The sequence below is a fragment of the Cavia porcellus genome, unplaced genomic scaffold (genome assembly GCF_034190915.1).
Source record: "Cavia porcellus strain 051 isolate PalLab524CR breed Dunkin Hartley unplaced genomic scaffold, mCavPor4.1 scaffold_14, whole genome shotgun sequence".
Lineage (NCBI taxonomy): Eukaryota > Metazoa > Chordata > Mammalia > Rodentia > Caviidae > Cavia > Cavia porcellus.
In genome coordinates, this window is record NW_026947497.1 from 47,385,886 (window position 1) to 47,412,722 (window position 26,837).

General features: G+C 38.8%; 1 protein-coding gene across 1 annotated transcript in view; it reads right to left on the bottom strand.

Moving 5' to 3' along the window:
• Positions 1 to 26,837, bottom strand: part of Dchs2 (dachsous cadherin-related 2) — a 236,042-nt gene that overhangs the window by 8,191 nt on the left and 201,014 nt on the right. Inside the window, exons 14-18 of the mRNA XM_063260869.1 lie at positions 16,273 to 16,386; positions 8,766 to 8,977; positions 8,043 to 8,194; positions 2,294 to 2,424; positions 255 to 541 (exon numbers count right to left, since the gene is read on the bottom strand). Coding sequence (XP_063116939.1) covers positions 255 to 541; positions 2,294 to 2,424; positions 8,043 to 8,194; positions 8,766 to 8,977; positions 16,273 to 16,386 — 896 coding nt within the window. The remainder of the gene's footprint in view (positions 1 to 254; positions 542 to 2,293; positions 2,425 to 8,042; positions 8,195 to 8,765; positions 8,978 to 16,272; positions 16,387 to 26,837) is intronic.

Consider the following 26,837-nt stretch of genomic DNA (forward strand, 5'->3'; position numbering starts at 1 on the left):
ATAAGTGACAGAATTCCAAGCCTATAAACATTTTTAAACTGATGACTTGATAAACTGAACCGAGTGAGACTTCAGAGTTCTCTGTGTGCTTACAGGGTCCACAGAATTAAGTGTAAAACTTGCACCATTCACTCAGGAACTAAAAACCATGAACATTTTCTGGCCAAATTAGAAGATCAAGGATGGAAGGCTTTTGTTACTTCCTGTTCTTTCTAGCTTGGTCTGTGGCTTCAGCGTCTGCTTAAGCTCTTTACCTGATAGAAATCTTCGGAAAATACTGGCGGATTATCATTGACGTCCAACACTTGGACAATGAGGGAGCTCTCTGTCCGGTGCACTGAATCAGAAACCTGGATGAGCAGCTCGTGTTTGGTAGCTTCTTCAAAATTTAATGCTTTTGCCAAGATCACTATTCCAGTGTTCTGGTCAAGAGCAAACTTGGCTCCAGGATTGCCTTCCTTTGCAAAACTGAAGATAAAAGCCGGATTCAAATCCACATCATGAACTGAGAGCCGAGACACAATCACACCAGGCAAAGCATCTGAAACAATCATGACCAATGTCAGTCTCCATTAGAATCCACCCTCAAAAGACATCTCTTTAATAGTTCACCAAGTATTTTCATTTTAAGTCCAACTGACTTCGCCCAGTCTTGGCATGATTTCTCATTCAAAGCTCATTATAAGCTAAACAAAAACTCTGAAGAATTTATGAACCCCATAAAAGTGAAAACTTACCATGGAGGAGGGAATTAAGGAAATTTAGGGTAAATTGAGTTTTTTTGTATTACTTTGTTTCATCAGATTCTTACAACCCAATTCCAGGATTGACAAACAGTCGCAGCACTTTCCTGTGCTGTATAATTTCTGTATTAAAATCATATGCAGTTTTCATAGGGGAAGTGAATAGGAAGAAGGGTACTATTTGAAACATTACTGCAAAACATAAAATTTTGAAAAGCAAGCTATGTTTGAATAGAAATATTTGGATATGGGTGTTAAAATTAGCTACTTATTTATTTGCATTTATTTTTGTAAAATTATTTAAGAGTGGTACATGGCATACCATGTTCTCTCAAATCCCAGCCTCAGAATTATCAGGACTCTAGAAAGACGAAACACCCACAGTACTAGGGGTGGAAGCAAATTCTAATGTCATTCAGCAGAAAAATGTCATAACGCAGAAGGCACACTCAATGTCTCACAAGCCACACGATTCCTCCAGCCTCCGCTGTCCATGAAAGGGGATGGGCTTTTGAGCAGACAGCATGGTGCAGATGGGAAGAATGTGCCCAAGAGCTCAGAATGGCTCTGCTGTGTACAAATCTCATAATTTTCAGTTTTCAAGCTCAAGCATTTTTGATGTGTGCTCAATCACCCTTTGGTCTACTCAGTACATTTTGATTTACACAATTTGTTCTTGTATTTATTCTAGACACATTGCTGAGTTTTAACACCAGGGCATGTGCTCAAGGACAGTACTTTCTATACAGGAAAAGGGAAAATATATCAAGAGACTTAAAGTCAAAACTGGAGAATTATTTTTATTTATAGACTGTGTTCTAGAAACTGTAGGCAAATAGATTTCTGCCATCTATTCTTTCGTGAGAGGCGGAGTTATAATTTGTTTGGAAAGCGAATCTAATAAAGTGTTAGGAAGATTTGAGGAACGAGTTTGGAATCCGAAGTGAAAGCATAGAGGCAAGCAAGGGTTGGCCCCTATGTTACGCTTCAGCCAGGAGGTGCTGGCCTGGGTCTCACCACCAGAGCAATGGCCAGGGACAGTTCTGGGCTCACAGATGACAGCAGCACTGTACAACCCACAGATCCAAACAAAGGAGCTGCATCAGTCCGTCACATGAAACCTTTATATCTCAGCCCCTGTTGAGAGGTCAGGTCACTCTAGAGGACAATGATGACTTTGGGTAGCCAACACTCATCTCACTTCGTGAGCTGTCTTTAGTATTACGCAAACACTGATGGAGCAGCGGGTCTGCGAATGTGGTTTCTCACAGGAGATTCACACACACTCCTTGCAGAGAAGACATAGTTCTTAAGAACTAAAGAGGTGCTCCTGTCAGGAGACGGAGGCAGGCTCCTCCTGGTCTGAAGGCAAAGCCTTCCTTTCCATTTGACTTCTTTGGCCTTTGATATTTAACTTATGACATCCATGGAAATAATTATGTAGCTTGTAGAGCTCTTGAGTACTCATATTTAGTTCAATGTTGGACTGAAAAGAATTATAGAGGATATCTACGTTAACCAAAGCTACTATTCCCAATGGTCACACTTACTTTCTTCAATTTCTACTGCTTCAAAGGGGAGAAAAACTGGAGCATTGTCATTTATATCGATCACCTGAATCTGGATGGTGGCCGTGGCAGAAAGCCTGGGAGTCCCTTTATCTGCAGCTTGCACGGCCAGGCTGTTTGGGAAAAGATTCAAAGGTTATGTACCATGCAGGAATTAGAAAAACAGCATAAATATTTATTTGAAGCTTTTAAAATGACCTATTTCCATTTCTTCCCTAGCTTTTTCTAAATGGCATCATCTAAAGTTTATTTCACAAGAATGGTAGCCTGAAATTTATTTATTTTTGACATGCTTAAAGAACCAAATCAAGAGGGGGATTTAGCTCAGCGGCATAAGTGCCTGCCTTGCAAACAGGCAGTCGTAAGTTCGATCCCTGGTACCGATAAAAATGAAAAAGACAAAAAAAAAAAAAAAAAAAAAAAAAGAACCAAATCAAGAAAATTACCAGAGGTCATGAGACATTACTGTCAGAACAAATGGACTACTTTAGGGAGACAGACTTTAAAAATTTGATTTCAATCTTATCTTACTATGAAAAACCTAAAAGCAAAAAAAAACCAAAAAAAAAAAACCAAAAAAAAACCCACAAAAACCCAGTACCTATAGCTTGGTGGTCCCCACGCTGTCATGTGTAATGTGGACAGATGTTGCTATGTATGTCATTCTTACTGTGTCAACCAAAGAAACAACTACCAGGAGATTGTTTTATACTGATATTTGCCAGATCTAAATTTCAAATCAATCCAAGTTGCAGAATGAAGACTGGATACTGCTATGATTAATATACACATGACAGGTGTATGATTGGCTAGGGCTGCCAAGTAGAGGGAAAAGATCATTGTATTAAAGAACTCACATGCACTGAATCTCTCTTGGATGGTGCTACAAGTAGTATCTCCATCAACCGAGCTACAAATCTTATTACCACCTTCAACTTCCCCTTTCTCCCAACACCCCTACAACATCTAATGAATTAGAAGTTATTAATAATTTTCCTCCTGAGTTTGTGCTCTATTTATTTCCTGGGTTTGTGTTCTATTCATTTCATCCTTACTTCAGAGCTGTGGGTAGGGTGAGCTCCATCCTGCTTTCCTGCTTTGCCCAGGGCTGAAGGGTCTCCTGGTGCATGGATTTGCAGGAAAATTTCCAGCACTAAATCCAGGGAAGTCCTGCAGACGCCTGGACGGGTCAGTCCCTGTGGTCTGAGGCCCTCATCATTGCAGCTGGAATGCTGTGGGCGTCCTGCCTCCTCTCCCCTCCGGAGCGCTTGTTAACTTACTGACCTCAGAGCTCCAGGTCTCATCTGCTCCCTTCATCTCCCACACTGTGGCTGCTCTAAAATTTTAATTAAAAAACCTGACCCCCTTTTAAAGGCTTTCCCTGGTCTCTCCACATCAAGGCTATCCAAGCCCCGAGTGTGGGCTCAAGAGCTTCCCTACCCTGGAGTCTCCCTGGCATCTCTGCCGCTCTCCTCAGTCTTTCCAGGCTCACATCTGTGCTGAGATTTCACTGGCCTCGCACCTGACTTGATTTCTTTTTTGTTTTGAGAACCCTAGGGTCTCCCTAAGTCACTAAGTTGCCTGGGCTGAGTCGGAACTTGCAAAACTCTTGCCTCAGCTTCCCAGAGCACTGGGATTACACATCTGTGCCACCTTTCATAGAGAGCACGGACTCTTTCTCAGCCCAGACTCCAGTTAACAGAAAATGGTCACTATCACTCTGGGTTCAGGAAGCCTACTTGTAGCCTACAAGGTGCTGCCTCCCACACTATCACAATAGCCATCTGAATGTCACAGTTAAGGAGCTAAGGAATCGATTCATGTGGAAGGTTCTTTTTTCCTATTTTTGTAAGCATGGCTATCAGTCAGGTACATATGGAAATACTTTACTAACAATAATCAACTCCTAGTGTTCCCTCCCCCTGCTACCTGCCCCTCCCTGGCAAAAAGTGCCAGCTATGATGCTACAAGGGCTTCTAGGTAATGCCTGTGTTCCTTTAAAACAAAAGCAAATTCCTTTGCTATGGAAATAAATAGATTACTCAGTTTCAAAACAAAAGCACACACAAAAAGCATTGCAGTGGCTTGGAAATCAATAACAAATCATGACGTGGGTCTGCAGGGATTCTGAACGGGCCCTCAGGGCACGTGAGTTCCTCCAGATCGCCTACATCAGGCAGCCTCTGGTCACTTGCATCTCAGGTGTGCGCTAATGGTTTTCTATTTCCAAACACACCCAGGCCTGCACACATCCATCCTTCTTCATGCCTCTGGCCTAGAGTGACTTCCTCTGTCTTTTCTAGAGGGTGTAAATATACTGGGCCTCTAATTTCAGTCTTGCTGCTTGTTAAGCTGTGTGTTTTGGAAAAGATACTTAGTAACTTCCCCAGTCCTTCTCCATGTATATATAACTGCTTTTTCTTTTTCTTTTTTCTTGCTTTTTTTTCTTCTCACAGTCACAGGGAGCCTTTAGTGGAGAGCACACCATAAGTTGAGCACTGCTTCTGGCAAACAATTGCTCTTGCACCTTGACTATGTTTGGTATAGAAGTTAAATTTTTAAGCATTTGAATTAACACATAGGAATTTCTTCTGCTCATTTTTATTTAAAGTCCTACCAAATTGAACCATTATGACCCTGAGCTGAGGCTTCTTTGTTATATTAACCTTCCGAGGTTTTTTTTTGTTTCCAAGGAAACATTACTATGACCACTCACTAATTTCAATTTTTTCATTCTGTAAATCATATCTATCATAAGAATTCAGCAAATAATTATTGTAAAAACAGACCCTTATAAAGGGCTATTGTGATTATTAATATACTTTCTGCTGTGGGATTTTACTGGAACTCAATTATTAGCTCCCTATGAACAAGGGTCAGGACTGTTTTATCTGTCTTTGAATGCCGACCTTCCTAGTTGGTAAACAGTTTCTATAAATTTAGATATGTCAGCTCGACAGAACTTAATGCCTGTTTTAAAGTTTTTCATCTTTCCACTGAATTTTCTTATATCTGATTTCACATGAAAACTAAAAATATTTAATACATTTACATTTAATGTAATCATAACTGAAACTATCTCCATTTATTACTTCATTTTATGTTTTAAAACAAAGTACTGGAATCAGGAATATTTTCCTCAATGAGATAAGACAGCAATATTTGAAAGCTAAAGGACCCCATCTCCAAAGCATTCACTAAAGGTGTTGCAAAATAGGGGGAAAATCATCTTACAGTTTTCACTACCTTGAATATTGAGGAAAGCATTACAGAAAAACAGGAACCACCAGGCAGGCAGGGGTAGAACAAGACACGGGGAGAGCCTCAAGCTTAAAAGACTTCCTCACCATCATGGGACACGAAGGGCATCGTGCTAAGTTAAATAAGTCAGATTCAGGAAGTCAAAGTCACATGTTTTCTTTTTTATAAAAAGCCGAAAGATAAATAAATGAATGGAGATATGACCAGCAAATAGCTGAAGACTTGTGGAGATGGAGAAAAAGGTAAGGGGGAGGGTAAAAGGAGAAGGAACTATGGGATAGAAAATGATCAAGATATTACATGCACATATCAATTTCAAAAATATACTTTTAAAAACCGCTTCCTGGCTTTGGTGAAGCTGGAGTTTGTGTGTGTGTATTTCTCTTGTGTGTATCGTGATCTGTGTGTATCTCTCAATGCTAATGGAAGGAGGGAGTATTTTACTTTCTTTTCATTGTTGCTTCTCCAACCTTGAATTAAAGTCTTCCTGGGGAACTGAAGAAAGCCATCTTAAAATGTTGAGGCCAATTTGAATATTAGGTGCATGGAAATTACAATGCAAATAGGAAATAGGTGAATGGAGTTAGATCTATTTGGCTCTAGTAAGTAAAGGAGCTTTGTCACAGAAGTCATGACAACTGGAAAGTGCTTAGCTGCTGGAATCCAGCCAACGGTCCAAAGCCACTGCAGAGTGTGTAATCACTCAAAGAGCAGCAAGGTGGGAAACGCCTGGTTCACCCTCGGCATAGGAAAGTGCTCAAGGGTAAAATCATTTGGGAAGCAGTGCAGTGGGAATAGGGCCGAACATCTTTATATGTTAAATACAGTAATTAGCTACTCTAAAGTATTACTAAAGTGTTCCTAATATTTAATGTGAGTTAAGGTTTTAATTTTTAAAAACACTATTTAAGCAATGTTTTGAAATATCTTAAACAACAAAAATATCCACTTAAACTTTCAGAACTGGGGTATTTTTCTAACCTATCAAGTAACACGTTCCATTTTAATTGTTCTCATTGCTTAGCCCCACAAAAATATTGTTATGTGATGCAATCTCATGCTGCCCTGCTCTGTCCTACCCTGGATGCGGATCATCCCTTTGTGCAGTATATCCACCCTATATATACCACTCGCCTCTTAGTTACTCAGTATTCATCTCCATTATCAGATTGAGTCTTACTCATGGGAAGGCCTGTGTTCAAGAAACACATGTTTTATTTCCTAGTGACCCTAAAGATAAAGATCAGTGATGCAAAGGAGGCACCAGGGCATAAAATGTGAAAGCAAAAATTAGCTCTAATACCATGCAGCAAGACTTCAGGTAGGGTAGAGAGGAAAAACATCACTATGTACAAGGGTTAAGTACTAAGCTTTGGGTCTCCAATGAGGATGTTGAAACAGTTAAGGGGAGACACTGTATGATATGTGGAAGACCTCTGAGGAAAAACATAAAAGCACAATAAGGAAGAAGTCCTTGAAAAAGCCAAGCTTGTTTTTGACCATAGATTTCCGTATCATCTCTCCAGAGACAGGCCATGTTATAGCATGTCAAGTATACAAGTGTGCTTTTCTTTCAACAGTCCTGCTACATAAGCACGACAGTATGCCTTGCTCTTTCTTCACATAGGCATGAACCTTAGAACTCTATCCTAATTAGCAAATATACACCAATGCCTTTTTTAAAATAAACATCAGTCTCATGTTGTGCCAGGGAAAAGCTGTACTATTATCCTTTAAGCAGTGTCCATTCATGAACTTGTTAGGCTTCTTAGAATCTTTTGCTCTTATAGATTGGGATGCTGTAAGAACATCCCAATATATATATTGTATGTATATGTATATGTATATGTATATGTATATTGTATGTATACATATGTATATGTAAGAACATCCCACTCTGTATATTGTTCTAGACTTAGATAGCACTGACTTTTTAAATGCCTGGAAGAACTATGATACTATTATTCTCTCCTTTGTAGAGTTTTGCCTAAGGCTTGCACTTTGGACTCCAGGTTTAAAAAAATTTCATGTTGAAAGCGTGCTTTTAATAAGATCATTTCTACTAGAACATAATACTGCCCAAAGGACACGAGCAATAAGGTTGTACTTCCTGATATAAAATAAGAGCACAGAACATGCCATTCAGTCTACACTACCTTTAAACACAGTAACAGCAGAAGTCTGCAGCTAGAGTCAGGTCATAACCCCTCTTCTTAACCCCTCTTACCAGGTCCTTAACAGCATCACACGTTCATAAAATCTTAGACCTGGTCTAATCGCTTTTTTCAAATAGCAAATAATTTCCAAGACAATTTCAACATGCCAACAAGGACATACTGACTGCAAGCTGGATCAGCGGAAAGTACTTTCTATAACTAGGCTTATGTAACAGGAAACCAAGCCCAAAGCAACAGTGTTCACAGCAATCACTCAGAGGAGCCACTCAGACAGAGGGGCGTCCGGAACGCACCTGTAGGAATCCATGCTCTCGCGATCCAGGGGTACCATGGCAGTTACCACACCACTCAGCGCATCCACCCAGAAGGCCTCTCCGTGGCTGCCAGAGACGATGGAATACTCGACCAGGCCACTGGCCCCGCTGTCCAGGTCCCTAGCAGTTACCTAGACGGAACCAACTCTTGCGTTAGCAAAGATTCAATCTGCGGTGTGGGCTAGGTCTGTTCTTCACAGAAATGCATTGACTTTTCCAGCCTAAAGTCCAGCAACTATTTAGAGGACAACAACATGCAATACAGTAACCACTGTAGACTTCCTACTGTCTTATCGCTGTTTCAATTTGTTTCATTGTTGTTTTATTGCCTTTAAAATTAAATAAATAAAAAAATTTAAATCAGAGAAATGTATTGTGAAAAATCTATGCATTTCCAACTTCCCACTAAACTGCATGCATTATAAGTCCAGTTATTTTTGTGTCTCTGCCATGTCCCCATGGTAATTCTCAGAGTCCTTCGAGAAAGCAGTGGCCAGGTATGAGCCCTAAGTGAAGCAGAAAAGTGCATGCAGAAATTTCAGATTTCATTCAGGCAAGACTTTTATCCCATCCATCAAAGGCTGCACACACCCCAAAGACACGGTGACATTTCTGTGCTGGACATAGGCCGTACACATGGTGATGCACATGGCTGTGTAGTGATTCACACACCCACACACCGCAGACACACATTTCTGTTACCTGTATGACGTGGGCATTGTGGCCCTGGCCTTCCGACACTGACACCTGGTAGACACCTTGCTCAAAGCATGGGGCATTATCATTCACATCCCGGATGGAGACTGCTACTCTGCTGTAGGCTCTGTGTTCACCACATTCAGCTAAAACAATGAGCAGTATTTCCTTTCTGATTTCAAAATCGAGAAATTTGGGCTCATTAACAGTCAGTTGTCCTAATTTTATTGCCAAGGAGGAAAAACAAACAAACAAACAAACAAACAAAAAGTAAATGATGGTGCAGGTATTATATTTGTTAATGTTTAGTGTTTTCTTTTTGATACTGAGCATCAAACTCAGGGCCTCGCACTTACCAGGCAGGTGCTGTGCCGCTGAGCTACATCCCTGGCCTGCAGGTATTTTAAAAATGTCTCAAATCACCACCGACTGTTAAGCTCACCTGTCTGTCTAAAGCCCCCCTCCCGACTGGCCTGAGTCTTCCTGAAAAAGAGGAACTTAATGTGCATTTGCTGCATCAAACAGGTAGGGGGAAGGAAGAATGAAATGGCTGATTGGGGAACTCTCTTACACCAGCCTTCTCCTCCAGAGCCAGCCCAGCCCCGCACCTGCTGAGTGGACCTTTCCAGCATCGCTCCAGCTTCCCTGCAGCTGCTCCCTCCCAGCCTCTGTGTCCATCCACAGACCACTTGCAATTCTGGGCACCTGAATCATGACTTTGCTCACCTGTTCCATTCCCTGGCTCAACCTCTCTAGCTCCCCAATCCCCAGATTAGAGTCTGGTCAAGATCCTCTCACATTAACACGTGGAATCAGGCTAGAGACCTGGACTTTTGGGGGTGACGCCATGTTCAAGATTCTTCTCCATAGAGACCTGGACTTTTGGGGGTGACGCCATGTTCAAGATTCTTCTCCAAATTCCTTTCATATAATTTCCTTCTTCAGTGTCTATGTTTTCTCTCCCACTTTAGAATAAATTGTCAGATCCAATTTTATATCATTATTATTATTCATTTGGGTGTTCACTATCAGAAGTTCTGTGAAATAGAGGTTTCCTGAATGAGCACTGATTTGGAGTTGGACACACTGGACACCAAGAACAAATCCCAGTGCTAGCCGTTTAATCTTGGTGGATCCCTGGGTACCACCACCTACCAACTCTTGGGACCTGAAGCAAGGTCTTCACATGCTGGAGGGCTAAGGCTCCCCTCCTGTGATGTGAAGCCCTAACAGTGGTTTCTGAGCATCTGTGAGAATGGCAGAAAGTACACAAGGCATGTCCCCTCTGTAGGTTTCAGGTGCTTTACTCAGCTTTGCCTTCCTTACATCAGAGGATAGAGCACAGGTTTAATATTGCTGTAAGCTGTGAGTTTCAAAATAAAACTTAATACATGCACACCTTTAGGAGTTTGATATTCTGAAGAGAGAATTTTATTTTTTAATGGCTGGAAACCACTGCTGTTGCTCTGTGCAAATCACTTTCAACAGATAATCAACCAAAAAACAGGCCATGGGATAATGATTTGGATACAGGGAGAAATCATGCCCTGTTTTAACAGTGTGTCTTTGAGATCGAGTGTTTGATAGAAAATTTTATAGCTTACCTTCTACTAGTCAGAAAAAAATGAACTATTTTTATTTTACATTAAGAATTCACTATCCTACAAAATTTAAGTGTTATCATTCACTATCATATTTTGACCTCAGATTTAAGTATTGCTTTTGCACAAGAGCCAAATTTCTTGTACAAACCAGTCTGTTGTGATCAATACTGTTGCCAAAGAAGTTAGAGGAGCTCCAACTTGGGGCAGCTGCGGAATCGTGAAAATACACTTCATGAGCTGTTGAAAGTAGCTGTACTCTTACCCTCTGTTATACAAGGGCGGATCCCCGCACCCCCATGGCAGAGGAACCAAGAGCCTGAGGGGGGTCCACGGCTCCCTACCAAGCAGAGCCTCATGTTACCATGCTATTGTGTTACTGTCTGCACAGGAAAAAGGAAATAGAATAGTAGCACTACATTGCCAGTGTCATTTAGTAGAAAATGTGCCAATTATGGTGCAGATCAAAGTGGAACTTTTAATAAAAGGCTTGTGTGTAAGCTTTGAGAACTGGAATTTTGCACTTGGAATGGATCTACAGTTCTAATGTTTTTCTTGCTTGGTTTTTATTTTTGGAGGAAAAGCTGGCACATGCTGTGAAAGTCGTGCAATTGGAAAAGACAATAGTGGTCTAAGGGATGACTCCAGGCTGGCACATTTACTAAGTCCACATTTTACCTAGGATGATACACACATATTTTCCCCAGAGACATCACAGACATAACCATTAGTGACATGAAAGGACTAATGAACTCTCTTACGAGGTATGGGCAGAAACCCACATTTTTTTTTTTTTTTTGTCTTTTTTTCGTTTTTATCGGTACCAGGGATCGAACTCACGACTGCCTGCTTGCAAGGCAGGCGCTTATGCCGCTGAGCTAAACCCCCAGCCCCTGAAACCCACATTTTTTAGAGCAAGAAAGAAGCCTCACAAGTATCACCTTCATATATTATATGCCAGTTGTATAAATTGAGAACAAAACTGTGATAATATTTGCCCTCTAATATATGTACATCAATAGCTTTTGTCCAGGTTATACAATGCACATCAAAATGAGATTAAGATTCCTCCAATACTACATGCTGGATAACATGATCAGGTTACTTCAGCCAGTTACACACTGTGCACACACATCTGTATACAAGCAAAGCAGAATGCAACAGATATTTATGTTATCCAATAGTTTTTAAGTGCTCTCTTGCTACAACTAGGTCTTTGAAATGTTGAAAGTTTGGTCATTTTGTTTTATGTCTATCTACCCAGTAATAGATTATTACCATCTGCTATTTACATACACAGTCTTAGTCCAACACCAAATTCTTGTTAGTTTAGATAGTAATAGATGTTTTTAATCCAAAGTGCCATGAAATTTATAAAAGTAAACTTTTCAAAAGTCAACCTTTGGTTTGCAACTATGGAATAAGACCCCATCACATAAGCACAGTGTTAAGGCTTAATTTTATTAGTTTATCATATACAAGTTTTCTATTTTAGTACATTTATTGTTTAAAATACACACATCCATATAACTTATGTTAGGTACCTTTGACCCAAGTTTAACAGTAATTTGTCAAAGCTAGTATGAAGGACGGCCAGAGGTATAGTGCAGTGGCACAGCACCTGCCTGGGAAGCACAAGGTCATGAGTTCGATCCCCAATACTCTCCCCCCCAAAAAACCTAGTATGAAGGATGTATTTAATATAAAGTTTCACAGAAGTTTTCTTGACAGTAGCATGGTAAAACATACATTTGGATGATTGTCATGATAAAAACAATTATCATGCTTGATAAACTAAATGCATGTATGTGTATGCTATATATGTGTATGCATGTGCACTGAAATGCATTACTGAGTTAGGGATCCTTACAGGAGAGAATGAGATTGTAAACAGGAATCCTGGAGTTAAGCAGGCACCAAAACATGCATAATCATCCCAGGGGGTTCTACCGCAACTTCCTTGAGACACAAATTGTACAGAGCATGGAAAACAAGGTGAGAAAACCCCACAAAAAGTTAAAGGGCTAATAGGAAAACTTGGCATATAGTTGGAAATCCAAAGGCTAAATAAGTGATCAATAATTGATTTAAATAAGTTATAATATTTCAAAAAAAATCCTAAAAATTTGTACACAGAAACCCAAACTTCTCAATGTTGGTGTTAAGTGAAAGGAAGAGAAAAGCTCCTGGATTTATGGTGCCATACTATCTTTAGTTGCATATCTTTCTTGAAACACTAAAAATTAGACTAATTTCTCCTTGATGATGTCTCCAGATGAATTTGAGGGGAGAGCAAATTCTTCTAAAGGGAGACAAATTCAACCCAGGCTTAAAAGAATCCCTAAAGGAAAACTTCCAAAGAAAGTGAGCAGTTCTTTGTATAGGCACCAAAATCATAGAGAAACACGTCATCAGGAATGGGACAAGCAAATACAGGCAGCAAAACCAATCTTCTAAGACTTCTGGATTCTATACCTGTATTTTGCAGAGCTGGAGATCAAACCCAGGCAGATACCAGGCCATTGGCCTACCACTGGGCTACCAGCCCAGCTCAACGGCTTAAATATACAAAAAAACAACCTTGGAAACATGAGCGAGGAGCAAAAGATTTGGTTTTGTAAGATACAGAGGAACTGAAAAAGAATCAGAGATAACTTCTAGAAGTGAAAAAATACTTTTCCTTAGACTGAAGAGAAAAAGAGCCAGAGAAATGAAAAAGGGGTGTAGGAGTCTTTTGGCCCAATATTTCCCTAAATGGAGCTCCAGGAAAACATACAAATGAAAGCCATTTTCAGATGCCATAATGGGGGTTCAGGAGACATTGATAAAGTGTATTATGAGAGAAATTAACTGTGAGATTGAAAGCACAAGAACAGCAAAAGTATATAACAGACGAGGATTAAATGAAGACTCTTTAGTTCAGGGACCAGAAGACAGGGGGAAATGAAAGGCACACACCTGAGATTTCTGAAATGACAGCAACAGAGTAAACAAGTCCATGAGATTATACGGCAAATTGGATCAGAATAATCTCTCACGTAAAAAAATAAGAAAGAAAGAAAGAAAAAGAAAAAAATATCTGACAACCATAATGAAGATCTTGCTCAGCAAATCTGGAGTAGATGTAGATTTAGAAAAAAGAGAGGCGCATAGGAAAATGATAGAAATCATGAATGCCTGCCATTGGAAAGAAATGGAATGTGTGAGACAGATTCAAACAGATATCCAGGAAATTAAAAATTCAATTGAAAGTTTGCAAAACCACACCAACAAAAGTGAAGATAGAATATCAGATCTAGGAGACAGGACCACAGCTAGCGATCATGAAAGGAAAATCTCTTAAAAATAATTCAACAGTTGCAAGGTGATGCAAAGAAAACTAACATACAATTGATTGGAGTCAGTGAAATAAGCAGTAGTCAGCACTCATGACATAAAAAGACTTCATAGAAGTAAAGGCAAAAAAATTCCCAAGCATGGAAAAAGAATTTGACTTATAGGTAAATGAGGCATATAGAACTCTAATTAGCCATGACCAAAATAAATCTAAGCGAAGGTATAAAATAATCAAAATCCCAGAAATTTAGCACAAAAACAGAATATTATAAGCTGTTAGAGAAAAGAAACAGAACACTTATAAAGGAAAACCTGTCAGAATCATGACAGACTTTTCAACACAAACTATCAAGCCAGGAAGAGATTGCAGTGAAGTATTTCCAGACCTGAAAGAAAACATCTTCCAACCAAGATTGAGGTACCCTGGAAAATTATTTTCAAAATTAATGGAGAAAGGGCCAGGATTGTAGCTTAGTGGTACAGAGCCTGCCTGGCAAGTGCAAGGCCCTGAGTTCAATTCCTAGTACAAATTTTTTAAAAATGCAGAAATATGATACTTCCACGACTAAGAACAACTAAAGAAATTCATGACCACCAAAATCTCAAATCCCTAAAAGAGATATTTCAGGTACAAATAAAATGATAACTGAGGAAAATCTGGGATGTAAGAAAGATCAGTTTGTGATAACATTAACTTAAAAGCTAATAAGTCTATTTAAACACACAACTTGTACCTAATTTGAAGGAAATAAAACTATGGTAAACAAAAATATGTAAACCATACAACAAATATTTGGAGATAAAATTTCTTGTATTATCTCATTTTGGGTTTTAATTATATATCTTAAAATAACTAGACTGGCTACTAAAATAAAAATTTATATCATTTCTACATCAAACAGGAGAAAGTGGTCAGATAGCACTTGTTTATGCTGAATGCACTGAAAAATATCAGAATCAATAAGTATGTAACCCTGCTTGAGACAAAATCACTTTGAAACATAATAACCGTATAGTCAAAAAGATATTTTTAAAATCTACTTTAGCAAAAGAAAGAATAAACTAGTTAGACTAAATCTAACAAAAGACATGCAAACAGGCACTGTCATTCTTTGGACCCACTCTTTAAAGGGGGATAATTCAGTCACCATAAGTCAGTAAAAGGTTGAACCAGGCAGTCAAGGCTCAGAAAGGTACACAGCGTGATTCTACGATAAATGTTACCACATCACACAGTGACTCCTGAATTTCTTGCAAAGTCTTATTTCTGAAATGGATAACAAAAGAAAACATGATTTAGGGATCCAAGCCTTGTGGAAAAATTATAAGAAAAGCAACCACATTAGGATCAATACTAAACTTGGGTTTCTGAGTACCTCTGAGGAGAAAGAAAAGACAGATTGTGATAGAGCTTCTGTTACTTAGCTTGATGTAGCTGTTCCACAAGTTCCAGTAATGTCTCACTTCCTGACACAGGTGGCAAGTGTGTAAGCTTTTGTGTGTCAATTGTCCACTGTTCTTTTAGCATACCCTGTTGTAGATTTTCATAAGGAAATTTCAAGAGGGGAACCCCATCAGGGGCATGTTAGGGGTGACAAGACTGCAGCGTTTGAGAAGACAGAAAATAGGCAAATTCTACTCTTCTCTTTTTTTCCTAAACATGTTAATCCACTTCCTATCCCAGCACCCTGAAGACACCTGGGTAGTGAGAAAGGAGCAATTCTGCTCGCCTGCCTTTTGCCAAGAGGCTTCCTGGTTGCCCTGTAACTCAGCCCTGGGGTGAAGGGTGAAGAACCACGTCTCACACCTCAGTAGGTTCCCAAACAAACACTGTGTAGACCAAAAAGTCAGAGTACCATGCGGATGCAGAGGCACTGACTTGAGAAACCGTCCCCCTCAGTTCTTCCTGGTGCGGGTGTGCACGATAAACATGACAGCTGGATGTCAACACAGAAATTACTACAGACTTCCTGGGCTTTGACAATGAACAATAGATCCATGCCTACTGCACAGTGGTTAGGTAGAAAAGTGCGTTTGAAATAATCAACTGGTATTCATTTAAAGCACAACAGTGGACTTATTAAAGTTACATTTAATAATGCTGTATTTGGAGGTGATTTCTTTACCACCACATAGAAACTTTGCGAGCTGTCTCTTTTTCTACACTGTTAACATTCCTAAGTGAGTTAGAAGGTTCTCGGATTCAAACTTCCTCAGGCCGGGCAGGTGAGCTTATTTCCAATTCAGACTCACTACTAATGATCTCCCTGCTGGACCTCCAGTTTCACCGTATGGGTTGGTAAACTGTAAGTAAAAGCCAATTCATCTTCTAAAATTCAAAGCAGAGGACAGACACTAATTTGAAAATAAGTAGAATAGAACTCTTCGTGAATGTATCTAAACAAATACATATGTGGTTCTGGATTTTCCACAATTTTTCATTCGCTAACCATAAAAAATTTCAGGTTTCCTTATTGATGATTTACCTCTAACAATTTCTACCCTGAAAATTTTGGAGAAGTATTTGCTACCAGTAACCCTAAACGAAGCAGGAGTAAAGCTACTGTAGAGGTTACCTGAGTTGGAGTCCAAAGAAAACACTCCATCTTTGTTTCCACTAAACACCGAGTACTTAATAACATCCCCAAGGGCATCAGGAGCAAAGGCTTTTACAGTCACAACAGAGGTACCTGTAAGAATGAGATGAAAAAAACATAAAACTTAAAAATTTTTTCTTCCCGATTGCTCAAAACTTTTAATCAACTGAGAAACTGTAAAAGCAGCCATGGAAACATGTTCATTAGACACATAAACAAAGGTAAGGATTAGAGCACATTTCTCATTGGAAACCATACAAGCTAAACATTGCAACAATAGTTTTTAAATACCGAGAAAAGCACTTGAATCCTGAATTTTTACCTAGCATAAACATCTTTAAAAAGGAGGGAAAAATAAAAACATTTTTAGATGTATGAGTAAAAAACTGTCCACCAGCAGGCCAGCATTACGGAATATTCCAGGCAGTCCTAACCACAAATGAAGACGGTACTGGACAGCTACAACCATTAAGGAAAGAAAAGCAGCAGAAGAAGTAAGGCCCTGCATAAAGATAAAGACTTTTTCTTATTACCATATAATGATGTTTTGGTCAACAATAATTCCTGAGAAAGGCATCATTAGTCGTTTTTGTTATGCAAACATAACAGAGTGTACTTTGCAAGTTAAGATGACTTAGGCACTCATAAGGCAATATAATTCGATGGGACCACTGTCAGAAAAAAATAAACTTTAGAAAAAGAACATGTTAAGGAAAAACCAGAGGAAATACTGACTATGATTTGACTATTGTACTTCCAAGCATTCGTTCACGCGACAAGGAATTCAGTAAGTGTCTTGGCGAGTCCTACACAAGGTGCTGGGGATATAACGACAGACAAGACTGAAAACATTTCTGTCTTCATGGTGGCTGTGAACTGGGGGGAAGAGGCAGAAAATAAATCACAGAACGAGTCTATAACGAAGGTAGAGCTCAGAGGTTACGTGACAGAAGCTCTTCTTGTGCCAGGCAGGAAGATACCTCACTGTGGGCACAGTGAGGGGTGTGGAGTCCTAGAAAGATCAGAGAGGAAAATCCCAGGAGGAGGAACAGAGGCCGCACAGTGGGTGAGCTTGGAAAGGGCCTTGGGGAAACTCAGGGAGCTGGCGGGAAGGGGAAATGGCAGGTGGGAGGGGACTGACTGGAAACATTTTAAGAAACAGACTAAAATGATATGATTTGCTTTTTAAAAATAATATACTAACTGCCATCTGGAAGACAGAGAAAAGAGGAGTTAAGAAAAGAGCATAGAGACCATAAGGTAACATTTCAAGAGTCCCAACAAGTGACGATGATCTGGGACTCTGCAAGTCCAGTCAGAAGGAAGTGGGCAGGTGGAAGATGTATTTTGACACCCTGCCCTGCACACTGGGTCAGAACCAGGCAGGAAGCTGAAGTGTAAACATAAGAAAGAAGTAATAATCCCTTAACCAGTTTCTGAATTAGTTGCATATAAAAGCAACCCAACAAGAATAATGAAAGACTTCACCCATGACATTGGCTCCTTAACATATGAAGATAGGATGGCAGCAATCATGAGATAACTTCAAGGAAGACTCAGCAGTTGGATTAGATGCAGGATGTACAAAGACGGGGAAGAAAGAAATGATCTAAAGGTGTGAGAAACAAGACAATAGCAGGACTGCTAGTGGCAATCAGATGCTTAGTATACAGCTGGGGCCCTGGAAGGTCTCCAGGTTGTCACCTGGTTGTCACTTTGCTTCCCTCCTAAGACTGTCTGCCTTGTTTTTAAACTGTTTAGAAGTATTTCTATTTAGTCTACACCACTAAGGTTAAAATTAGCGTGAAACAATACATACATATGTCACCTAAACTGTTCTGTGTGCTGTAACAGCTACATGCACCTTTGCAATTTGAATCACTATCAAGACCTAAAATAGTTTCAGTGCCCTTTTGCAGTCACATTTCTCTCACTTTTGCACCCAAGAAATCATACATCTGCTTTCTATCACTCCAGATTAGTGTTGACTCTAAAATGTTATATACTTATAAATAGTATTATATCTGGGTTCTTTAGCTCGGCATAATTGAAAACCAATTATATTATTCTGTGCATCCAAAGCTCATTCCATTTTTATTGCAAAGTAGTGTTGCATCGCATGGGCACAGCACACTTGGCTTCCCACTCACCTACAGAGGGACATTTGGATTGACCCCCACTTGGAGTTATTATGACTACTATGCACACATTTCTGCAAGGATTCACTTTTTCATTTCTTAGGGGTAAATACCGAAGGTGAGTGTATGTTTAACTTTATAAAAAAAAACGGCCAAATTACTTTCCAAAATGGTTCTTCTATTTTACACTCCTCTAGAAACATTTGAAGATTCCAGTTGCTTTGTGTCTAGTGTTATTTAATTTCACCTGTCTTAGTGGATATGTAATGCATCTTGTTTTACTTTTGATTTTCCTGACGCAATAATGAACAGCTTTTCACATGCTCATTGGCCATGCCCACCCTGCCTCCATCTCTTCTACCCATGCATCCCTGCTGAGCAGCTCCCTTATGAAGCCCTTCATCAGCCCTCTGTCTCCTGGCTGCAGGACGCAGCTTGTGGCTGCTGCTCTGCACTCCCATTTTATAAGGCAGTGCCTCTCCTGGTATGGTCTTCTACCCCCTAGGACGCCACCTGCAGGGAAAGGTGTGGTGCAGCTGGTACCGACTGGGCAGGAGAAGCTCTCCAGGAGTCTTCCTGGCTGCTGACTGCACAGCAATTGTGACCTTAAGATGATGGTAACAAGGCAAAGGAGAAAAGTGAAGGAAAACATGGTAAAAGGAAAGAGAAGCTGCTGTGAAGTCAGAGAGGAGTTTGAGCAGAGCTCACTGATTCTAAGCCTTTGAGTAAAAGCAAGGAGCATGGACAAATAAAGGGGTCAGATATGAGGAGAGGCAAGCACCTGAGGTGCCTTAGGTGCCTAAGGCATTTCAGCTTGTCACTACCTGGAGGGGAGGCACCGGAGGGGAGGGCGCTCAAGATGTGGGTCTTTTCCAGAGACGCTTGAAAACTGACGTTTACTTTCAAGGGAAATCTCCCAATTCTTAAATGTTGAAAAATACCTGGGACAACAAACACCAGCAACTGGGCTGTGTGCAGTGCAGCGATCTCCTGACTGCTCCTGAGCTGCTGGCTTGCTGTTTCTGACAGAGAGGACAAAGGTCTCCTGTTTTGGGGGCCAGCCCTTTTAGCACTTATGTGTGCTACTTATCTGTCACCCTCAGACTTGTACTGACTACAGTTGAAGGCTGATCTCATCTCCTTGATCAAACTGGAGTAAATTTCATGACAGCAGAGGGAGTTTTGTATTATAGTGGCATTCTGTTCATGAGCACTATTTGTTTGCAAACAAGCTGGTTCTTTGATTTGCAAACTGAAGGATTTGGCAAAACTTCGTTTTTGTTCACAAACTCTGCATCCCGTAACAAACACAAATGTGACATTTTTTTTTTATCAAAATCGTAGAACAGATTAAGTTTATGAACGAAGGTACCACTGTATTTGTAATCTATATACTTCATAACTGAAAACATTAATTTTGTCTTTAAAACGTTTGCATGCTTGCTAATAATGAGATGGACATACTGACTACCCTGATTTGATCAATACATATTTTATACATGTATTGAAATACCACACTGTACCCCATAAATATGTAGTTAGTAACTTAAGCAATTTAAGAGCTTAAGAAAAGAGATGTGCTAACTACTTTAATTTGATCATTGCATACTATATTTATCTGCCAAATTATCACACTGTATCCCTTGCACTTGTACAGTTAAATATTTTTCACATATTTAAAATCTAGAGTATTTGGCATCTGCTGCTTGGCATACTATTTAAAAACAAGGCATGATGCTATGTACTAAAAGTTTATTCCCTTGTAAACAGCACTTGTTTAATGGCTACGGGACAGAGGGAAGTAAAAAAAAAAAAAGATTGAGACAAGGGGCACTGAAATTTTCTAGAGTCGAAGGGAAAGATGCTGGCGTCTACTTACAGGGCTGCTCTGAACCGACAATTACAGAAGACAACCTCACGGTACAGTACCACCCTGGACAGTGGGACCTGCAGTGGTGAAATCCAGCACTGATTCAAGATCGCTCTACTTTAGCTTCTCCACTGAGCCCCACGGCTGTAGCAGCAATCTGTGCTGAAAATCACCCTGCTACAGATTACAACGAAAATGGTACCTAAACCACGGTAAACTGACAGGCTATTGTTTCCTAGATATTTAAAGAAGATTTCATTGAACAGAACAGTAAAAAAGAACAGGCTCTAGAGTGGACATAATTTTGCCCTAGTATCTTTTTAATGCTTAATAATCAAAGAGAATGCAACGATTAACATAAGCATTAAAGAAAAATGTGTACGATGCTGGCCACATAATTGAAACTGTAGTGAAAAGTCACTGGAGAGAAAAGGCATAAAACAGAATTTGTTATGGAGAAAGAACAGGAAGATTTGAGCCGAATATATCACTCTCTTTAGAAACATTATGTGTAACATAAACTGTGAAGAAGTTTAAAAATCATTTATCAAGATTTCCAAAAGGCTGCTCTTTCCAAACCAATTATGAAGTAACTTGGCAAGAAAGCAATGGGTTTTAATCAATCATGGTGGAACCAAGTTCCTACACATGCTCAGAACTCTTTCCAACTGTGTGATAATCTGATGCCAATTCTGCTGCAGTTCAGAGACATGTTAATATAAAATGGTAGGATTACACCTTTACGGTAGTGGACTATGTTTTATCTTTGGTGCTCAATCAGTTCTGGGCTTCCTGATACAATTTATTTTTTAAACACAGGAAATTTTATTTCAACTGGCTTGTCATGTATTCTTAAATATGTCATAAGAAAAGAAACAGCTATTCGGGCAAGATGTGCAGTTTTGCTGATGGCCTTTTTTTCTGTTGGCCTGTGTTAGGATGCTTATTGCATGCCCAATTAAGAAAAGAAATCATGGCCTCATTTGTGTGTGAAAGAACAAAGATGAGCATGGAATTGCAAGGAAGAATCACACATGAACCCACTCAAAGGAAACAAGCCTCTTTTACTGCAAATAAAATGTTCATAATACCAGGTGACATTATACAGCAACAGAATTTCATTCAATGAAACTACGTCAAACTTGATGCTGAAGTTAGTGAAAAGCTGAAAATATTGATGTACGTTCTTTACTTGACAAAGTTTAAACTTGAGAATTCCTGGAGAAAAATAAGAAATAACTAAACAGTCCAATCTTTCTAGGTTTCTGCTTACTGTACACATTTTTAATAAGTCTCTGTCTCTGGCATATAAATGAAACTTACAATTACTATTCATTTCATAGCAAGGCAGAGAGGGTAAGCTGGGAAATGACCACCATTGTGCCTTCAATAACCATGACATAAGTGAAATATATGAAACAATTTATTTTTTACATTTTTAGGTTTTTGTGAGTTTCACCTTAAGCTTGCAATTGTATATTTAAAAAAAACTATAGCACATGTAATGTTCTTATTTGTCTCTTTACAAAAATTCCATGTCAAATTAACACTTCCCATAGGAAAACGAACTTTCAGTTTGGAAGCACAATTGTACAATTAATCTACATTTTAGGACTGTAAAAATCAACAATCATTGTAAATTCTTGGGCCAGTCTCTGGATGACTGATTAGAGAAACAGATTTTTCAAATCTTTGTAAGTCTGTATTATCTATTTCTATCAAATGTCTAATCATTGAAATTCTAAACATACTTTAATCATTTAAGAAAAATATTTAGAGCAAAATCAGCAAAATGACAGAATAAGAAGTCTCAGGCCTTGTTCTTCAATAGAGAAATTGAACTGACAACAGTAGATTTTGCAAAAAGCATTCATGAGAAATGAAAACTCAGATGAGAACTTGTAGCACTCTACGCAATTTCAAAACCAAGAACAGTCCATTGGTTTTCAATATGGTAAATAAAAGCCATTTGATTTCATGCTGAATCTGGCTGCTCACAAACTGTCATGCTTTAGCCTGACTGGGAATAAACACCCAACTCACAGCTTCTCCATCAGCAGGGGGAAGAGAGTGGAAAGTGCCCCCACATTAGGGTTGTGGGAGAGGCTGGGAAAGCGCTGGGTTTTGTCTTGGCTGACTCCGAGGACTGAGAGGGAATTGTACACTTCTGATGCCCGGGGTCCTACTGAGAAGAATCAAGAACTCAGGAACTTTGAGCAGTGCAGAGGACCTGAAGGATCCAGACAGATGCCAGAGGGGGAAAAGATTGTAAATTCCTGAAAAAGGAGATGGCCAGCTTCTGTGACTGGTAAATCACATGTACAAACTGAGAGAAAACTCGTCATCAGAAAAGATTTGAGAGACCCTCAGAATCTGCAGCCAGGATTATTGGTAAAGGTCTCCCCTACACTGAGCTAGTCTGTGAAGACTGGCAGAAGAGGGTGTTTTGTTTTGGTTTTGTTTTCAAATGCCCAATTCCCACCAAACACCGAGAAGACATACAAAGAAACATGATAAAATTAAAGGGTCAAAATAAACCTACAGGAAAAAATTCCTAAAGAAATGAAGACTGATGAATTACTTGACAAAAAATAAAAAATAATAATTTTAAAGAAAGTCAATCAATGTACTACATAGGAAAACAATCACATGAAATCAGAAAACTGCATGAACAAAATGAGAATACCTATAAGGAACTAGAAACTAATGGAAAAATCAAGTGGAATTCTAGAGCTTAAGAATATAATAACTAAATCTTTCCCTAGAGGAGTTTAGCAGACAAATGAAGCAGAAGAATCATTGAGTTTAAAGACATGTAACTGAAAATTACCAGGTCGAGGGGGAGATGGAAGGAAGCTGAACGGACATTTGGGACTCCATCAAGTACAGCGATATACTTACTCATTGTGGAGAGAAAGAGGACTAGAAAAGAGATTAATAAAAGGAGCTGCACACTCTGCTTTCTTGTTGCCTGATGCAACACCAACACTTACAATTTAAAGAACAGATTTAATTTGGCTCACACAGTTTGCTGGCTCGAAGGCAGAAAATAGTGGTGTAAAGCATGGTGGAGAAAAGAAACTTAGTTCGTGGTACCCAGGAAGCAAAGCAGCAGGACAGTACCAGAAAAGAAGGAGTAAGGGAACAGACATCACCCCCACGGTCAGGTTCTGGGATCCACGCACGCACACCCAGAAGTACGCTCAGCCCACCCTCAGCGAGTACCCAGGGCAATCAAGTTGACACTCTGCTCACTCATCAGAGAGAAATTAGGGAAACAACACTGTTCACAATTGAATCCAAAGAAGTGAAATTCCTAGGAATCAATGTAATGAAGGGTGTAAAAGACCTCTACATGGAAAACCACAGTACTCTGAAAAAGGAAATTAAAGAAGATATCAGAAAATGGAAAGATATCCCTTGCTCTTGGGTAATAAGAACCAATATAGTGAAAATGTCCATACTTCCAAAAAACTGCTACATGGATTTAATTCAATTCTGATCAAAATTCAAATAGCATATCTTACAGAATTATAGAAAACAACCCTAAAATTCATCTGGAATCAAAAGAAAAAGAATAGCAAAAGCAATTCTGGGCAAAAAAAGACAAGACAAGGGGCATCACAATTCCTAACTTGAAAATATATTATAAAGCAACTGTGATAAAAACAGCACAGTACTGGCAGAAAAGCAGACCTGAAGATCAATGGAACAGATTAGAAGATGCAGAAACAACTCCAGCAGACTAAGCTGCCTTACCTCTGACAAAGGCACCAAGCACATTTACTGGAGAAAGACAGCCTCCTTAGCAAATGGTGCTGGAAAATCTGGCTCGGCACATGCTGAAAATTAAAATTAGACTCCTATCTCTCACTATGCACTAAACTAAATTCAAAATGAATCAAAGATCTAAATATTAAAATAGAAATATTAAATCTGCTGGAAGATAGAATAGGTAAAACTCTTGAAGACACTGGTGTAGGCAAAGACTTTATGGATAAAACCCCGATTGAACAGGAATTATTATAAAGAATCAACAACTGGGATCTTCTCATTAAAAAGTTTTGTCACAGCAAGAGAAACCACCAACAGAGTGAAGATTACAACCCACAATGAGGGAGAAAATGTTTGCTAGCTGTTTCTCAGGCAAAGGATTACTATGGAGAACATAGAAAGTAATCAAAAAGCTGGATCTCCTAAATTTAAAAATTTGATCCAAAAATGGGCATCTGAGATGAAGAAATACAAATAGCAAATAAATATATGAAAAAAATCACTGGTCAGTTGAGAGGTGCAAATTCAAACAACACTGAGATTTGCCCTCATCCTGGAAAGAATGGCTACTATGAAGAAATCAACCAATAACAAATACTGGAATGGGTGTTGGGAGAAAAGAATCATTTTACACCGTGGGAAGGATCATTTTACACAGTGTAGACTGGTACACACACTGTGGAAATCAATGTGGATATTTCTCAAAAACTAGGAGTAGGAGGCCCCATTTGACCTATCTATTCCTCTACTGAGTATCTCCCCAGAAGAATTAAAAACATCATACCACAATGATGTATGTGCACCTATGTTTATAACAGCACAATTTGTAATAACTAGATCTTGGAAACAACCCAAATGCCCAGCAACCAAGGAATGGATAAAAAAGATGCAATATTTTTATACAATGGAGTACTATGCAGCTATAAAGAAGGATAAACTGGAGACTTTTATAAGTAAATGGGCGCAACTAGAGACCATACTCCTAAGTGAAATAAATCATACTCGCATATGTATAAATATTGTATTATCTCCCTAGTTTGAGAAGCTGAAAGGAATTATATATGTGCATATATATATATATATATATATATAAGTTAAGATAACTATGCAGCTAGTTTGTCTTAGTTCATTGAAAAGAAAGGTTGGTGCTAATATTGCTTAGTCAATTAAATGCCAGTATCTTGTGCTCTCGGTAAGTAATTTAAAGATAACAATACACAATGGATTAACAATTGCTATTCTCTAATTATGTTGTTTAGAGTTTTTTTTTCTTTAAAATAAAAAAAATAGCATTTGGCAGAAATAGACCTGGACAGTCAAACAAAAGTTGACTTTATAATTACTGAACATGCGTTAGAAGACACAATAAAGAGTGTTCTTAAACTGTAACAAAAAGAAGCTACATGGGAAATAAAAATATAAAAAATATAAAGCTCTTAGTAAAGCTAAATATACATGAAAACAAAATCTTTTAATACTATAACACTGTATGTAAATAATGTTTAATTCTAAAATTTAAAAGTACATAAAAATAAGTGACTATAAACCATGATAATTGATACCACATATAATTTGTTATAGTTGTGACAAAATATATAGTTATTGAGGAAGATATAAAAGACCATAGTCTTTTATGTAATTGAAGTTGAGTTTTGTAATAATTGTATGAGATCGTTAGAAGGTATTTTATATAACCTTCATGATAATCACAAAGGAAATATCTACAGAAAAGACAAAAAAGGAAACAGGAAGATATTCATAGCATTGGAATACATAGTTTGATGGATTTTTAAAAATCAATTTTATTCATTTTGTATATAAAGACCCATACATGGGCTTAAAGTAAAAGGGAACAACTAGGTATTACATAAAAATTCTATCGAAAATAAGGCATGAGTAACCATAATCATCCCAGGTAAAATAGACTTCCAAATGACAACCATCACAACTATCACAAGAAACAAAGAAAGATATCATCTACAAATGGAAAGGTCAGGAAGTTACAGCAACTACAGGTAACTGTATCTTCCTGAAAAGGGGCCAAGAATATGAAGCAAACACTGGCAGAACAGAAGAAAGGACAAGTAATGTAAAAATAGAAGGGAATTTTCATTCTCCTCCTTCAATAACTGACAAATCAACAAGGCAGAAGATAAGTCCAGGAACAGAAGACCTGAGTAACACTGTAGACCAGCTGAACCAAATAGGACGCTTTCCCCATTGACAGCAGGACACATTCTCATCCTCGGCCCACAGAACACTGTCAAGTGTCTCATATGGTCGGTCATGAAACAAGTCCCAATAAATCTAGTCAAGCTGAAATCAGACTAAATATCTTTTCCAACCACAACAGAATGAAAGTTAAATTTATTAGCAAAAGGAAAACTGGAAAACCCACAAATATGTGAATGACCAATGCACCAACAAAGAAATACAAAGAGAAATTAGAAAATATCTGAAGATGAAAACAAGAGCCCAAAAGACCAAAAATTATGGGACTCAGCAAGAACAGCCCTGAGAGACAAGTGACTAATGGAAAATGGCTGCATCGAAAACAATAAATCTCGGACCAACAAATAATGTCACCCTGAGGAGCTGCGAAAGAGTAAATGACCCAAAGTTACCAGAAGGACAGAGCTAGTAAGATATAAGCTAAATTGAGAAATAGGAAAAGGTGAATAAAACTAAGCATTTTCTTTTACAAATCAACAGAACTGACAAACTCTAGCAAAAATAGCTTAAAAAAACCAGAAAACAAAAAT